This window comes from Cyprinus carpio, chromosome A3, assembly GCF_018340385.1.
Source record: "Cyprinus carpio isolate SPL01 chromosome A3, ASM1834038v1, whole genome shotgun sequence".
Classification (NCBI taxonomy): domain Eukaryota; kingdom Metazoa; phylum Chordata; class Actinopteri; order Cypriniformes; family Cyprinidae; genus Cyprinus; species Cyprinus carpio.
Window position 1 is genome coordinate 20,098,266 of NC_056574.1, and position 17,991 is coordinate 20,116,256.

The following is a 17,991-nucleotide window of genomic DNA, read 5'->3' on the forward strand; positions in this document are numbered from 1 at the left end:
AATATATATAATTTTTCAGCAAACAGACCGATGTGATGAGGAACATTTACCTTAGTAGCCTCCAGGCCTCCTTGTTTCTTTCCAGCTAGCTGGTTCTTCAGATCTTTGATTTCAGCCTCCAGGAGATGAATGACCTCCTCATAGTCTTGATCAGCACTGTTGGTCTGTCTCTGAACAGCCTCTGCTACCTGCAGCTTACTTTTCAGAGACTTGTTCTCCTCCACTGTGGCTGTGGCCTTCTGTTTCATCCATATACATGGAATTAAGGGAATGCACAAAATAACAAGTGGAGAAACGTCTTCAGATGCTCATGTTGTGATAGTATATATTTGGTATACACAAATACAGTGAGGTAAAATGGGCATCACAAAGTGTTGATGTATTAAAACTGCTCACATGACTCTTAATATTTGGATGGCATATTCTGAGGCATTTAAGTCACATTAAACCAATCATGTGTTTAATTGTGATGCTGCAGGCTTTACCTCAGCCGTCTTCTGCAGTTCCTCCTCCAGAGTCTTCTTACTGTCTTCTGTGTCTTTCAGTAACACCTGAGAGCAATACATTTTCATATCACAAAGGCTTTCTGCACAGATGTTCAGCTCTGTCTCGCTAAATTTAATAGAAAGTCAAGCAGGGGTTAAACTTAAAATTGCCATGAAATGGAAATTCTGTTCTCTAAATGTATGATATTGATCTTGTAAAATGATTCAACTATGTATATAATCTTTTTTTTTTTTGACCTCGTAATTTTTCATCCAATGTTTAAAACTCGATTTCCAATGAAATGACACTGTGACACATACCAAATTCAATCATTTATAACTCCGCCCCTTTTCAGACTCAAACTCACATTCAGATCAACATCCAATGGATAGATCCAAGTTCCCACCCTGCATACTTTTTCAATTTCACTCAGATATACAGTACATCACAATACAGAAAAAAGATGTCATTACTTCCATTAATTGCGACTTTTTTGCCACACCAATGGTGGTAAATAGAAAAAGATTACTGTTCGTAATTATTTCTTATCAGTCATAAAACTTTCTTCAACATTAAATCACCTGTCATATTGTGACTCTGTTACTCATTTTTTTTGGGGGGTGGCTTAATGTGAGAAATATTCCCCTTGAAACAAAACGTATGAAAGAAAAGCTTGCCTGATAAAGGTCCTGATGATGGTAAATAAAAAAAAGTGGTTATAAAAAATGTTATGAACAGTATAAGTTGTTTTGTATGCCTCTGAATCAGTCAGACTATCACTCTAACAATTTGACTTAAAACAATATGTATTATGTTGTATTTACAAATGGAGTTATCTGACAATTTACGAGTAACAGTTTTACAAGTCATTCTTGACATGCATTTGGCACTTAACGGTGTTCATTTTGGAGCCTGCAGGAAGGAAGAAACACAATCCAGTGTCTGTTTCAGTACTCACCTTAAGTTGTTTCATTTGCAGCTGAAGTTGTTTGACTTCAGTCTGAAACTCCTCTAGTTCCTCACTGCTGTAGCTGCACTCTGACTCACAGGTCTGAAAGAGAGAGTGACACTACTAAAACAACTCTTTCTTAACTGTGTGACCCTGCCTCTGAGATCTGAAAGGTACATTAAAACCAGGACCATTTCTGTGCTAATATATCGATGTGAGACATATCCAAAGATGCATGGTACAGAACAAGCACACTCTGACAATTGAAGCATTTGAGAGCTTAAAAGACAGCTTTGATAACTCTTCTGAGCAGCAGAAAAGCTCCTTTAAGAACGCAGAGTAAATCTCACGACATTGCGCTGAGGTTTAACCACAATCAAAGTCAAGCGCTCCATTACTAAATCCTGCAGGTCTACTTACTGAGGAATGAAAGGCAGAGGTGTCCATCAAACTAGCTGCTTCCTGATAGGAGAACATGAAGGGACCCTGTCCCAGTCCCACCTCTTCCAGCTTCTCCTGATAAACGCTGCGGATGGCTTCCACAAAGTCTCATTAAGAAAACAGAGGCGTATTTAGAATAGCCAAGAACAGCATTCGAAACATAAAAAGCATGAAAGCAATTATAGCATCAAAACCATCAAGAATTCTGTTATGTAAATTTGAAATTATGTGGGTGCAATATATTCTCTTCTCCTGTCACTCTATCTATCCAGAAATATATCTGAAGTCTATCCAGAATAATCTTCACAACAGGAGAAAGAGCATCTAGAAGGATTTATGTTCAGGTGTCCTTGCACAGCTGAAGTACAAGAAACCAGGCAGAACTCTTGCTCCTCTGCAAGCACTTTGATCAGGATTTGCCGCTGAGGAGCGTAACTCCCTGTCATGAGCAACCTGGAAATATACTTAGCTCTCTTAGTTCGTACTGAATCCAAAAATTTTCCCCCCTGACAATCTGTCTCTAAAAACTCACTCTAAGTGTAAACTCAGGGTTAATACCATTAACATTACCTGAGAAGCTAAACTAAATACCCCACTCATTCAAGGATGTTTGCACTATGAACTATGTGATTTTCTAAAAAGGGAATGTAAGTGAAAATGAGTGATTATTTCCTTTATCTAGTTGACTGGCTGAGCATCATGTTATGCAGCTGCAGCATAAAAGTGTAAAGCATGTCTCTATACCTCCATACGACACCGTTCCCTGAGGGTCTGTAGTGAGACTCTCTCTGAGCTGCCGTCTCTTCTCATCTGTTACATCCAAACCCAGGTACGACAGAGCCTGCAAAATGACCAAACTGTCAAGAACCTTCATCATTATAGTGCTTCTGGTCTATTCAATCACATCCCGCAGTTCTCCTATTCTAAAAGACATTATTTTAATTAATTATTTACATTTTTTATTATTTTATTTATTACAAAACTTTTGCTCAGAGCAAATGATTCTCTTGAAAAATAAATGTTGTGCTTAAATGTTTAGTGAATAAATAGATATTTAAGAGCTGACAGATGACTATGATTCTTTTTTCGTCTGTACAGCATCCAGCTGAGCTTGAAAAGAGTGTTACAGCTATGAGCTATGTACACAAGAGGGCAGTGTGGTAACAGAGGTCAAGACAGTGGCGTACAATAAATCCGGGCTTATGGTCCATGAGAGTTCAAAAGGCATTAATAAGACTAATCAGATTAAGTTCAAACCTACAATCTGATACTGCCACAAAAGTAAGATACACCGTTCAAACACCAATGGCAAGAAATCTGTCCCGTTCCAGATAAAACATCTACTTTTCTTTTCTTGTCTATCATATTCTTAAAAAAAAAAAAAAAAAACCTGGCCTCGTGTTCTGTACTAGACTATAGCACTTGTATACCGTTGTTGTTCTCTTGTTGATCTGATTGCTTCTATTGTACTCATTCTATCTTTCTAAAAAATAATCCGCTAAATAAAAAAACATCTGCTAAATGATTAAATGTAAATGTAAATGTACTTAAAAATTAGACAAACAGCAGAATAAACAGCATGATGTCACATTAAATCTCTGGACCATGTCAAATACCTGTTCGTGTAACACTTAATATCGTGTGCACTGTGCCTTTAGTCCACATTTAAGTGCTCTCGTCCAGTGAGACCTAATCCTATTAATGAGTTGGTAGATTAGGGTCAGCCTCGGGATCAACAGGATTAAATTAAATCTCTGCTAAACAACTGCACCATAACAAAGAGCAGAGACAGAGATGTATGAGGAAAGTGAGATATGATAGGTTATCTTCATAAGTACTCTGTCAGTTACTTCACACTGAGATAGAGGCTCCTTCTGAAGTCACTGGTACAGACTTCAGTGGGGATTAACCCTTTAAATTCCCCTTATGTTTTCTGAACTGTCATTAATTAAAAATACAGGTACAAGCTCATGCCACTGCAATCATAAATAATGCAAAACTATTTAGAGATTCCCAATAAAAATTTGTACCCCTACATTAACAGCATTTATTTTCATTTATGTATTTTAAATGTAAAAGAAACAAACAAACAAAAAATACACTCATATGATTTGAAGACAATAAAAAGGTTAAGGTCACATGACTTGTATACTCTTTTTATTTCACACTTTCACTCACAGAAATAAACTGCTGATGTTAAATCTAGTAACTTAATTTTGTAACATTATCTAGCACAGTGGTTCTCAACCAAGGGCTGGGGCCCATTAGGGGGCCTCAACATGACTAAAAAAGTATTTAAATTTATAAATTTAATAAATAATCAGTTTCTAATCTAAATTTAAAATGCTAAAGTAAACGTAATGTTTGTAAGATGAATTTTTTTTATATATAAAATATTATAATCTAATACAAGTAATAAATAATAATATATATATTTCTTCTTCCTGAATAACTTTAATTGAAGAACATATAGCCAAAATCACAAAATGATTTAGTTTAATATATATAATGTTAATTAGTTTAATACTCAGTACTCAGTGTTCCTTTCTGTTAAGACAGGTGGAAAATTATAATAGATTTAAATTATAGCTATAAAAATGTGGCATTTTTTATATGTTAAATTGCAATATGTAACATATTTATTAAACATTACATGCTGAAAAAAAATAAAAAGCATTTTTTTTGAGGTCAGTGAAAATATTATCAGTTTAGTGAGCAGAAAAAAAACCTTCTTGTTGTGTCCTGTTTTATCAGTCAAACATAAACTCACCGTGCAGCTCCTGACCGCTGCGAATGTTTCATAAAGCATCACTCTTTGTACACATGCAAAACTGTTTGTATAAACTAAACCAGGCTTACCAGATTGAGCTTCTCTGATTTGAGCCGTATGTGGGGGTCCAGCGAGATCTTGGGTTTGGAAACAGTGGCTTGTCTCTGTGCGGTGGAGGCTGAGGGGGAAAGTGGGACAGTAATTCACCTACTTTAAGAGTCATACTCACATTAGAGCAATTAGTGGTGAGCGCTAAAGTTAGCTGCATTGGAAAACGTGGCCTTTGGAAAACTTTTTTTTTTTTCATTTTCTGGGAGCTCAAATGAATGGGTATTATATTAATACAATAAAGATTATGAACTGTGTGAGGGAATTGAATCGAGGGGGCGAGAGAGATAGCGATAGAGAAAGAGAGATATTAACACCAGTGCTTTCAGTGGCATGTGTATTGTTAAGCAATGCTGGCTATAAGAGCAATGAGATGATCACCCCCACCCTGGGGACACACTCCTGCAGGGGATTTAGCTGCCTTCTGATGCTCATGATTGACAGCTTGAGCTCAGACACGTCAGACTCGCACAGACTCAGATAGGTCTCATGCTGGTAATTCAGAACCAACACGCACAGCAGGAGTTTGCTCAGGAGGAGTGGATTTAACAGGTGGTGCTGATGGTACACAATCCAGATTAATAATGCTTCTATGAGTGTTCCACCAGAATTGCAAACATGTGGAAGGGTTAGCTCACATAAAAATTGAATAATTTACTCGCCTTCATGTTGACAAATGAAGAATATCCTAGCCACTGTTTTTCTTATAATGAAAGAGAATGGGGACTCACTCTATCAAGCTACAACATCAAAAAAAAAAAAATCATTAAAGGCCCGTTCACACCAAGGACGATAACTATAAAGATAACGATAAAGATATAGTTCTAAAAATCGTTTTCAGTATTAAAGAACAGCAGAGTCCACACCACAACTATAACGATAAAGACGAAGAAAAACGATATCGTTGGAATCACTTTCAAAATGATTTTTTTCCAGCTGATGAACGATAAAAAATTGACAGCCAATCAGAATCCATCCTGCTGTAAAGAGATCGAGAATTTAAACTGGCAGACGAGCATGCGCTTAGAATAAACAGAAGATATCGTTCGCTGGTGTGGACGCTAATATCGTTATCTTTATAGTTATCTTTATAGTTATCGTTCTTGGTGTGAACGGGCCTTAAAAGTGTCTATTTATAAAACGGATGGTTCCGGTCCTTGATTCTGATTGGTTGAGCCGCGTTTGAAGCTGTTTCTTGGGGCTAATAACTTTAATAACCTGAGCACTATATTCCCAGTGTTTTCAAACTAAATATGGCAAAATTAGACTGACATTAGAATGGCATTTTGTCATGATGACTTCTGTAGTCCATTTCAGAGCATCATGGAGGGGTGATACAAAAGATTATCTGTGAAAAATAATTTAGATTTCACTCTGTTTCTCACACAAAGCTATTATGATGTCTGAAAACCTGAAATATAATACATGATTCATTCATATAGACCATTATTATAATACTTTAATGGTGCTTTTTGTAATTTTTGGAGCTTGACAGCCCCAGTCCCCATTCACTTTTATTATATGGAAAAGAGCAGCGTAGATATTCTTGAAAAGTTCTCTTTTGGTTTTCATGTCATTTGGTCATGGGGTGAGTATATGATGACAAAATGTTTATTTTTGTCTGAGCCATCTTTTTAATAAAACAATTATTAAATCCAAATAAGCACCTATAAACTTAGCGTCAATTTATATTAATAGTGTCATGTTTAACCTAGACTCTCAGATAAAAGGTACAAAACTGTCACTGGGGCAGTACCCTTTCAAAAGGTGCAAATATAAATACTTTAGGTAATAATATGTACTAATATGTACCATTTAGGGTTAATAAGGTGTACCTTTTAGCTTTTGTACCTTGACCCAGTGACAGCTTTGAACCATTTTTTCCAAAAGAGAGTATTGTAATACATTACTTTATCTGAAATAGTCAGCTTTTATATTAGGGTGCAAACCATTTGTAAACATCACTCTTCCATGCAGAGCAGAATTCTACAACAATCTCTACATCTCTACAAATCACAATGATTAAAGAATGACAAGGAATGAGGATAAGCATGTCTCTGAGTCTGAGCGCATCTCTTTCTTTCTAGGAAGGACACCCAGAAGGATTACAGCACCTATTTAATTCAGATAAGACGGATCTTCCTTATTCTTATAAGATTTTATCAGCTAGTCTGGATAAATGGGTAATTAAGCACTATACACTTTATAGATGTCACAAATGATTAGAACGCTATGCCTGTGAACACAACAACATTCAGAGTTCAAGGGCGAGCCAGGCATGCTTACATCCGGTCTAGACTACAGTAACCTTAGGCTCTGGGCCAGAGAAAGCCTGATGGACAGGTGCATGGTGCACATCTCAGTTTGGAGACTGGGCACTAAAGCCACACCTAAAAATTTCTGAATGTCAATGCATTAAATTACAGTTTACAAAAACAGTAACAATGAGTTTACGAAAAAAAAAAAAAAAATATATATATATATATATATATATATATATATATATGTAATTCCAATAACAATATAATTACTTGAGAAGAAAAATTGTGCATAATAATAAGAATTGTTATAATATATGTTATATGAATATATGGTTTTAGAATTTATAATTAATATGCATGATTAATATTAATGATTAATATTTATAATAAGGTTTTTGAACTTTACCCAATGGCAATTTTTTATTTTAATTATTAATATTTATAATTAGGTTTTTGAACTTTATCCACTGGCAGTTTCTTTTTTTAAAGCATAAATCGCAATAAGTTATTTTAGATTTGCGCCTAAAAAAAAGCCAATAGGATAAGACAAATGCTGTTTGTTTTGGTTCAGTAAGCTAGTCTCTTATACTCATCATTTATTTATTCTGAAACATCAGAAATAAAGCCTTTCTATTTTAATTTATTTTAAAGACCAATAGCTCACATTTAAAAAACGTTGGGTTTCAAATTATAAAAAAATTAAATATATTGTTAGAAAAATGTTAGGGTAAGTTCATAAAACAACTTTGTTAAAATAGTTCATTTCAGTAATTGTTTATTCTAAAAATATTTTTTCATATTCCACTTGGTTTGATATATCTAATGCATGGTACATTTAAACATAATAGAAAGACATTCAGACATTTTTAAGTGTGAATTAAGTGTCAGAATGATTTTTTGGGTCTCTTTGTGTTTTTTGTTTCAGCATAGAAAGATTTCAGCGTCTGAAAAGCGACTTGACATGTCAACATCCTCTCAGACTGCTTCTTCAAAGTATCTAAGAGCATAAAATAGACTTAAGTGGCTTTTTCTGTATGGCTTCTTTAACAACTTATCAATCCCGTTTTGTGCCCCAAGAAAGGATTACACACTATGCACAGCAAACCAATCTGTACTAACCAGCTACCCAGCTGCTGTGAACTGAGATAAGAGCACTATCTGACTCAACATGAAAGACGCCTTCCTTTCTTATTTTGGTACGTCTTCTAGAATTTGATTGTGTAATTTAAACACCTCACATACATGCCCGACCCCTGGAGCACTGAGAGATTATTTTGCAAGTAGCCATTGATTAAAATCCAAACACTGCTACTGACTAATCCCCAATCTTTCTCTCTGAAAATAAATAATTGCTTCGCAAGAAATCCTGTTTCTCTGAGTGATGGTTAATTTTAGATGCAGTCTGTAAGGTACAGTAACTCAAAGAGCAACTACTTTCTGTATTCATGAACCTGCATCTGCACACCACTAATAATTTCCCCTCTTAGTCTGTAACCATGAACGATTTTAAAGGATGTCCTTTACAAACACAGTAGCAATGGGTTTACTGCAAAATATCTATATTAAATTAAAACTTAATATTAAAAATACAAATTAATTAATGCTTGTCTTTTTTATTCCAGTAAGAATATCATCCTATCTTTTTGTACATATCCTTAGGACAAATATCATCAATGCTGAAGACAGTTGTGCTGCTCAATAATTTAGTGGAACTTTTTTCAGGATTCTTTGATGAAAGACATGTTCAAAATAATTATTTTACATTTATTTGAAATAGAAATCTTTTGTACAATTATCAATCTATTTACTGTCACTTTCGATGAATTTAATGCATCCTTGCTGATTAAAAAAATAGTACTTACCCCAAAAATTTTAATGGTAGCGTATTTATGAAATTTTGACTTTTTAAAATAATATTGAGATATTTTTCAGTATATAAAAAATTGCTTTAAAACAATAATGTAGTATGATAGAAAGGCACAAAGACCACAGGATCTTGTGATTACTTTGCACAAAATGTACTCATTTTAAAGGTTATGAAATTAGAGTACTCCTTTCAAAAGGGAAATATGCATTTTCAAAAACTTATTAAGATAGAGTTAAGGGGGTTAGACCTATGAATCCACCTTGGTGACATGTAGCTGAAACCTGTATCTCTGGAGGGCAGATATCCAGGGAGGATGAAAGCACTGGAGCTGTTTCCTCTCGTCGCATCTATGAGAGGAAAATTATGAAGCATTGCTTAGTAAAAAGACCATAACAAGTGTGTGTATTACGTAAGCCACAAGACTCTCTTGTTGTTGAAATGCCAAAGACATGACATGATCTGTACACTAGTAAACACTCACCTCAGGAGATCGGACATGAACCTTTAACCGGCTGGAGTTGCATCCGTTCCAAACCCCCCTCTGAACTCCATTATGCAATGATGGGCTGTTGGAGAAAGGTCCTTTTCCTGGGATGAAGGCAATATCCACCACTGGTTCTTGACTTCAAAGGGCAAAGAACAGTACATTATGCAAAAGAAAGTACAAAGATACTGATTTATTCTTAAATATTGATCAAAAGACATAAAACTACATTAAACAGAGTGAATACCTGAATTTGACTTTGTTGACCACACTTTTGGCCTCCTCATATGTGACTCCTATCAATGACTCCTTGTTAATGGCAATAAGCTGATCTCCGGGTCTGAGCCGTCCATCCTATAAGGCCAAAGGAATGAAAATCCTTACTAAATGTTGCTGATCAGTCACAATTCATGGCAGACATTCAGTTTGAGAAAGCTGTGCCGACAGGATCAGCAGGAACATAAGCCACTGTACAACTCATCAGCAGGTGGAGATCTCTCTCATGTCACAGAGGACACCACTACAGCAACTCCATTCCCTCAGAGACACCAAAGTCACTAAAACTACACAACTGTGCCAAAAGTCTCAGATTCGAGAGAGTCCAATCTGCTCCCTAGGGGTTTAGGAATGCACAACATAATATCAGTATTTGCCAAAAAAAAAAAAAACAGCTGGTCAACCTATAACACAATTAAAATAATGTTTACTTAGAGCCTGTTAGATGTTATTATACATGGCATTTTGTATCTTTGCCTTTTTTTATATTTCTGGATATATTTCTGCATTTCTTTTAAAACAGACAGACAGTTTAAAAAGACAGTTTTCACTGTATATGCCTGGAATCATTTAAAACACACATAGATTTTGACTATTAAGTTGAGTTTTTGGTTTGTTTTAGTCTCACAAATCTTAGACTGATATTTGATATCTGCCAATACATCAGTTATTTGCTTCAAAATATAAATAATTATAGGTATTGCCAAAATTTCCTTATCTGTGTATCCCTTAAAGTTTTGGATCAGGAAGATTTTTTTTTTCTTTGAAAGTTTTGAAAGAAAAAAAAATAATTATCTTATGCTCACCTAGGTTGCATTTATTTGATCAAAAATCCAGCAAGAAGAGTAATATTGTGAATTATTATTAAAAATTTAAAATACCCGTTTTTATTTTAATTTATTTTAAAATGTAATTTATTCCTGTTGCTACAAAGCTGAATTTTCAGCATCATTACTCCAGTCTTTAATGTCACATGATCTTCAGAAATCATTCTAATATGCTGATTGGCTGCTTAAAAAATATTTCTTATTATTATTATTATTAATGTTGAAAGTAGTTGTACTGCTTGTACCTGTTTTTCTGTAGGCAAAAATACTGATTAAGAAAATTGTTTTTGGAGACCTTATATAACAGGTGTCCCAGATGGTCAACAATCTGACACTGAAAATCTAAGTGATATTGAATATCTGAGTTTCAGCACAATAGTCCTGTAGGTGAATGCTACAGCTCCCCTCCCCACTCTGAGTTTTATATTCCACAGGGAGGGTGATACCCTAGATGGCCTTCTGCACACCTGACCTCTGCAGTCTGCTGTGACAGCACTGTCCATCCACAGAACAGCCTGGCAGAGCCTTTACCTATTTGTCTATCAGGGAAAACACTCAAGCCAATGTAAAGCAGGGGATAAATCGCTTAAACGGTTTCCATGAGATCTCTACCTACTTAAGACGAAACCTTTGCACAGGCTCAGGCTACAACATAGTAGTCCGACATTCTAGGATGTCATCCTCAAATTAATCCTAACCCCCTCTGCGATAAAGATGGCTAAATGTGTTAGAGCTTAATGGTAAGGTGTAAAGAGCTGAGTGATCCTTGCTTTGTGGGATCCATTCTTGGAGGTTTATAATGTTTCTTCTCCAGCTCAGACTAAACACTTCCTTGAATTGTATGACTTATCCCACTCATTTATGTCCATTGCTCTCTCTCTTTCTCTGTCTCATTTAATCATAGTTTAAAGACAAATGACAATGCCTACATCTCCATATATGAGCTGCCGGCACAACCTCACCTGCACAGCCATTCACAAATTGTTATTCTCAAAATCAAAATGTTAAAACACAATGAACCAGTGGTTCTCAAACAGGGGGCAAGGGCCTACTAAGGGGCCTCAGTAAACTTCCAAGGCAAAACAAGCACAAAGTATGCTGAAAATCCTTATATATCTTTTTTAAATTCACCACTCAATAACTGTTTTTTTTCTTTGAAGAACCAGGACTCAGACTGTCTAGAAAAACCTGGATATATTAGAAAGTCTAGTTTTAAAAGTGTGACAGTACAGACCAAAAGTTTGGAAACATTACTATTTTTATATATATATATATATATATATATATATATATATATATATATATATATATATACACATACACACACACACACACACACAGTTCAGGCATAACATTATGACCACTAACAGGTGAATGAATTACACTGATTATCTCTTAATCACGGCACCTATTAGTGGGTGGGATATATTAGGCAGCAAGTGAACATTTTGTCCTCAAAGTTGATGTGTTAGAAGCAGGAAAAATGGGCAAGTGTGAGGATTTGAGCAAGTTTGTCAAGGGCCAAATTGTGATGGCTAGACAACTTGGTCAGAGCATCGCCAAAACTGCAGCTCTTGTGGTCTTCCCGGTCTGCAGTGGTTAGTATCTGTCAAAAGTGATCTATCAAAAGTGCATGTCCATCGACAGAAACATATATTATGCGAACTGTTTTATACATTGTACGTGCATGCATAAAATGTTTAATACATACATTTTAAACTCCTTACCCTTAATCCTTATCCAGTAAATCATGAACATCTGGAAAAGCCATTGAGCTATCAAATATTGGACAATGGGAGCCCTTGAAGTCAAAAAGGTTGAGAACCACTGCATTAAATGTTTTTTCTTTCTTTATTATCCAGATGTTGTCTCAGATCAAGCTATGTATGTAGGATACCTGTGTTTTTGTGAATTTGGTTCTAAATAGATTCTAAATTTAGAAAAGTAAGTTCAAACATCTTGATGAAACATGATTTCTGTGTGAAAACACCTTTACCCAGGCAGGTTATGCACAAATACATGCGCACACAGCTCATTAAAGAGTCCCACTCTCTTACCCGATGACAATCTCCTCCAGACAGCACTTCCTGGATGAAAACTGCAGGGCCATCAGGTCTGTTGGAGCCACCGCCAATGGTAATACCCAGACTGCAGGAGCGAGCGACTGATATCAGCTGAATCACCCCTTCACCTGGGTGACTGAAACTCAGTATTACTAGTATGAACTGTTGGGTAAAATAGTTAAACAATTCAGAAAGTAAACACAACTAAATCATTGTTTTCCATTGTTTTACCTTAGGGAGCGTAGCAAGGGTCCTGTGTTGTTGTAGTTACTCTGAGAGCCAGCAGGACTAAGCAACAGAGGACTTTGAGAACTGGATGAAGACCCTGATGATGTGCTTTCCAAGTATCTGCCTGCTTTAGCACAAAAAGATGCATAAAGATGTGAGTGAAAAACTAATGTTCACAAATCAACCTTGACATAATACTAGGTGGATATAAGAGCCACCAGAGGGCAGTGACACAACCCATCAATTTATCTATTTCAAAAATAACAGTGATTTCAGTAATTAAAGAACAGTGTATCCAAACTAACTAAAAATAAATATGCAAAACCTTTGCTTGTTATATGCTACCATTCAAAAGTTTTAGGTCAAAAAGATTTTTCATTTATTTATATATTTTTAAAGAAATGAATACTTTTATTCAGCACAAGGATGCATTTAATTGATCAAAGATTACAATAATGAAATGTATAATGTTATCAAATTTTCTATTTCAATAAAATTTTGTTATTTTTAACTTAATATTCATCAAAGAATCCTGGAAAAAAAGTGTCAGTTTCCATAAAAATATGAAGCAGCACATCTGCTTTCAACATTGATAATAATAAGGAATATTTCTTGAGCTTTGCTATCAAATGAATAAATGACATATTAGTGGAAAACAGAAAACAGTTATTTGAACAATTCAAACTTTTGAATGGTAGTGTATGTAAAAAGGTGTGCTGAAATCAAGAGAAGCTGTAATGTTCATTAAAAGTCATGAGTTTAAAGTTTGCAAACTGAAGTTTGTGGTATTGTCAAAGAAAATGTCCAGACAAATACTTCGGACCTAAGCTCTGTCTCATTTGCACTTTTAAATTAAAGTCTCAGATGAAACTATTTGCTGTGCTTAAAGCAAGTTACATCATTAGAATATTCTACACTGAGGGGAGAGCAGGGATCAGACTGAGCAGTCAGTGCATGAGCACACGCTCTGTTCTCAACAGCTTTTTCTGTGGAGTGTCTTTCCTCCGGCAGAAACAGATGTTCAGGATTGCATAATAGACAAATGAGCTGTCTTAACCCATTTTCAAGGGCTGATTTGTTTCTCCCCTAAACATTATAATTATAATTGACTTGAGTCTTAAATAAGAGATCGCTTTTCGAAAACACAGTTTGTATTTATGTATATTGTTTTACATTCATATTTGAGAAAGAGTAAAACTGTAGACATTAAAAAGAGATGATGACGAAGAGTTTTCTTCCTCTCCTTCTCCTGTTTGTTAGCCAGTTGTGAGGATCATATTGCATGAATCAGCATTTCATAACCTTTGTTATGTCAGGGAAGTAGTGAGGTTAGGAAAGAGACATTCTAGCACACCTGTGCACAGAAATAAAAGAATTTACAGAAGGCACTACTATGCCTTTAAAATGTGTATATTCTTGTATTTTAAACTAGACAATGACTGAAAAATAGAAACATACTATGCTGAATAGGTGAATTCCTGGTAGATCCTGTGCTGCCATTTGAGCCGTATTTTTCAAGGAGCTCTGCAAATTCTTGCCTACATATAGACAAAAGTGGAAATAAAAATAATGTAACCAACCAAGAAAAAAAATGTAAACCTTCAATAACATCATACAAAAATAACCCAAATACGTTTAGACACCTAAATGACACAACAGTTCTTACTGCGCTCAGATTATGTAAGAATAGCTTGCACTATTCCAAAATAATATCCCGTCAGTTAATTCGTTTGTGAAAGACTCAGGAATGTTATGTACACAATCCAACTATGCTCTAAGCAGATATGACCCTCTAGATACCTGAATACACATATATCTTATATATGTGGCAGAATATTTTCATAAAAGTTTAAAATTAAATAAAAATCATGAAATATATATATATATATATATTAGAGAGAGAGAGAGATAACCAGCTTTTCCAGTAAATGTTTGTTACCGGAAAACAACTGATCCTACCAAATCATTGTACTGTTACTGAAATATAAGGCAATGTCAGTGGATTTTGTGATCAGTCTACTGAGTAAAAATAAACATGCTGAGTTCTCTTTAGTTTCCTTTAGTTGGGCTGGGCCCCATCTAAAGTCTATTTAAATATTCCCCTCCATCTCAGTCCATTTTCCCCTAGACACCTCTTGAGTGTCAAATATAGGTCAAGAGAAATGTGCTGTCACTGGACTCAAATGGACATGTGTCCATTACGCACTGGTGCACAGCCTCGGCCACTGGCATCTTTACCTACATGCAGGTGTCCCTGAAAGACTCCAAAGAAATATGCAAATCTAAGCAGACCTTTGCTTCTTTTAACTACAATGCAAAGTGACTTTGTCGATTGAGAAGACTATATAAGGACAGCCAAGCCTTTAATAATAACTGTAGACCCATAGATCTCTGTGTTCCTCCATACCAGAGACGATTTATTCTAAGCCCAAAATATCTAGGTGAACTCAAAGTGACAGCTTTCGAAGTACATGATGCAATGTAAAAAGAGCTTTTTCCTCCTTTTGCTCCGTCCTCAGGACCTGTTATCAGTGCGGATTAAAGGGAGGGAGGTCAGACAAGGTTGTAATGCATATGGTAAGGAGCTGACTCTAAAAGGCTTGAGCATTGTCTCAATAAACCGCCTCAATAAACATACACATTCTAAACTGTCTTCCTCATAAAAACACACAAACAAAAAGCCCAGAAATGCTGCACTCAGTCTTTCGGTCCCTGAAGACTTCCAGGTTGTTGATATGCGGGTGAAGGCAGCGGAGGTCTCTGAATGGAGGGAGAGGCGTAATCCCTTCAGTGTGCATTGGTTAAGGGCAGAACGCAGATTAAAGCATGGAGACACAAGTACTCATCTCATCATGGCTTAAACTGTGAGTCTGTTCTCTTTCTCCCTCACTCTTGCTCCCTCCGTATCTCCATGCACGCAATGCACGGTTCTTTATTCATTCATGCAAACTGCTGCCAGTACAGACCCATGGGACTGAATCTCCTGCCAGTATGTCCGTATATAAAGTTCAAAAGTACACCACGGTCATGCCACTGATATAAAAAAAAAACAAATCTTACCAAACTCTGGAATATCCTTTTATTCTAGCGGCGTACTCACTCATTGGAACTTGATGCTGCATGAACAGACATTTTTATGTTTTGTATATCAAAACGATGCTGCATTGTATTGCAGGTGAACAGGTGTTCTTGTCCTGCACTAAACAGTGTGTAAATAAATAAATAAAAAGCCAATTCCGATCACAACATTTAAAGTGCACTGGAAAAATGAGTGTATGTTGAAAAAGATTTTCGCTCAGAAATTGCTATTTATTTTCAATAAATATTTGCAAAAAAAGTGAGATTAATAGACATATCCCATGTAAACAGTTCCTGAACATTTAGTTCTAACCCTGACCAGAACATATCATGTATTTTCTTGTAAAAATGATTAGATTTTCCTGTGTTTTATTTACAAGTTATATCTAAACTGTGCAAACTTTGGCCCTACAGTGAACTGAGTATGACACCTTGGATGTCCCCATTTTTGCCTTGCCACTGTTAAAATGTAAAGGTTACATTTAACTGTGAGTAATTTTAGAAGTTACTTTTTACTTTTTTAAAGATTTTTAACCTTTTAGTGTAGCATTACATTAATGAATGACAAAATTACTTCAACTATAATTTTGTACTCTTTCCACCTCAGAGCATTAGTACATACACTAAGAATGTACAATATTATAATCAAGTTTGAGGTCAGTGTGGTTTTCTTAAATAAATGTATACTTTTATTCATCAAAGATGCATTAAATAGATAAAACTTGACAGTACAGCTGTTATAATGTTACCAAAGATTTCTATTTCAAATAAATGAAAATATTGTTTATAAAGTGTCCAGAATCATGGTGTTTTAGTTTCTTCAGGAAATCAACCTGTGAATGGCTTCCTTATAATTGTCTGTGTATATTAAACTAGAATAGGAAAAATTTCACATGTACATGAAAAATGTGAGTAAAATGAGAGAATTATAAATGCTTATGCCTGAAAAAAAGAATATTGCTCATTACTTAAAAAAACAAAAGACCTAATTTAACTAAAGTTTTAAAGAGTGAAAAAGTCACTAGCATTTCCATGAGCAGAAATGTTGTTTTTCCATCAATAGTTTTTTTTCTAGTGAGTGAAGTTAACAGTGGAGAGAGGCAGTATGGGAGCCCTGCGGGCCCAAAGCTTGTCTTTGAATAGCACGCCAAGAGACTCACATGCACTGCCAATACTCAGTCAGATCTAGTTTATGAACAAAATTATTCATCTTTCATTGAATTATTTAACATGTCTTCTAAGGGGTGGACATTTAAATGAAAGATACTCAGGTCAGACATCCATAGATCAATATCAGTGGATCAGAGTGTTTAAGTGATGGCAAGTGTTTGGTTAAATGTCACTGTGGCAGGTTGGCAGTGAAAGGGGCTATAAGCAGAAGAGTCAGACAAAAAAAAGCAACTCTTTGGTTTGCTTAAAAGGTTAAATCTTTAGTAATAATTACTTTTTTAATAATTATGAATTTTAATTATTAATTTGTAAATATTTTTAACATACACACACTACTGTTCAACGATTTGGGGTCTGTCTGATTTTTTAATGCTCTCCAAGCTCTCTCATGCTCATCAAGCCTGAATTTATTTGATCCAAAATACAGTTAAAACAGTAATATTGGTAAATATTATGTTCTACAATTCAAAATAACTGTTTTTAATTTTTTCTTTTAAAATGTAATTTATTCCTGTGATGACAAAGCTGACATCAGCATCATTACTCCAGTCTTCAGTGTCACATGAAATCATTCTAATATGCTGATTTGCTGCTCATAATAGCATCCTTGCTGAATAAATGTATTAATTTCTTTAAAAAAATGTTGCTGACCCCAAACTTTTAAATGGTACTGTATATTTTATAATTGTGGCTACTGTGCTCAACGTGCTTTGATAATTTAATGTTCAAATGTTTTTTTGTTTTTTCCTTTGGAAGCTGCTTTTAAAATCAACAATTTTTAATGTCTGAATTGAAATGACATTTGTGATCTTCAGGGCTGATGTTATAATGAATAGATCAGTGGCTTACCTGGCTTCCTCATCTCTGGCTATGAGAAGGCGCATGTGATTGGTTGAGGATGCTGCTCTAAGAATGTCCACCGCTCTGCAATCAAACAACAGTATCATACATTAAGTGTATTAAAGGTGATAAAAGAATGAAAA

At 35.2% G+C, this 17,991-nt stretch overlaps 1 protein-coding gene across 6 annotated transcripts in view; it reads right to left on the reverse strand.

Annotated features, from left to right (window-relative positions):
* The window catches only part of LOC109049737 (syntaxin-binding protein 4-like), a 39,594-nt gene that overhangs the window by 4,706 nt on the left and 16,897 nt on the right, over positions 1-17,991 (reverse strand). For 4 of the 6 annotated variants that reach the window (XR_006154574.1, XM_042722421.1, XM_042722406.1 and 1 more), the window contains exons 5-17: positions 17,858-17,932; positions 14,219-14,298; positions 12,764-12,887; positions 12,527-12,668; positions 9,614-9,720; positions 9,364-9,505; positions 9,142-9,229; positions 4,736-4,824; positions 2,621-2,717; positions 1,856-1,983; positions 1,445-1,537; positions 486-551; positions 51-239 (exon numbers count right to left, since the gene is read on the reverse strand). Coding sequence is in view for 5 of the 6 variants with exons in the window: in XM_042722421.1 (XP_042578355.1) it covers positions 51-239; positions 486-551; positions 1,445-1,537; positions 1,856-1,983; positions 2,621-2,717; positions 4,736-4,824; positions 9,142-9,229; positions 9,364-9,505; positions 9,614-9,720; positions 12,527-12,668; positions 12,764-12,887; positions 14,219-14,298; positions 17,858-17,932 (1,420 nt within the window). In the remaining variant the exon portion in view is untranslated. The remainder of the gene's footprint in view (positions 1-50; positions 240-485; positions 552-1,444; positions 1,538-1,855; positions 1,984-2,620; positions 2,718-4,735; positions 4,825-9,141; positions 9,230-9,363; positions 9,506-9,613; positions 9,721-12,526; positions 12,669-12,763; positions 12,888-14,218; positions 14,299-17,857; positions 17,933-17,991) is intronic. The other 2 variants (XM_042722431.1, XM_042722417.1) reach the window with 1 other exon arrangement.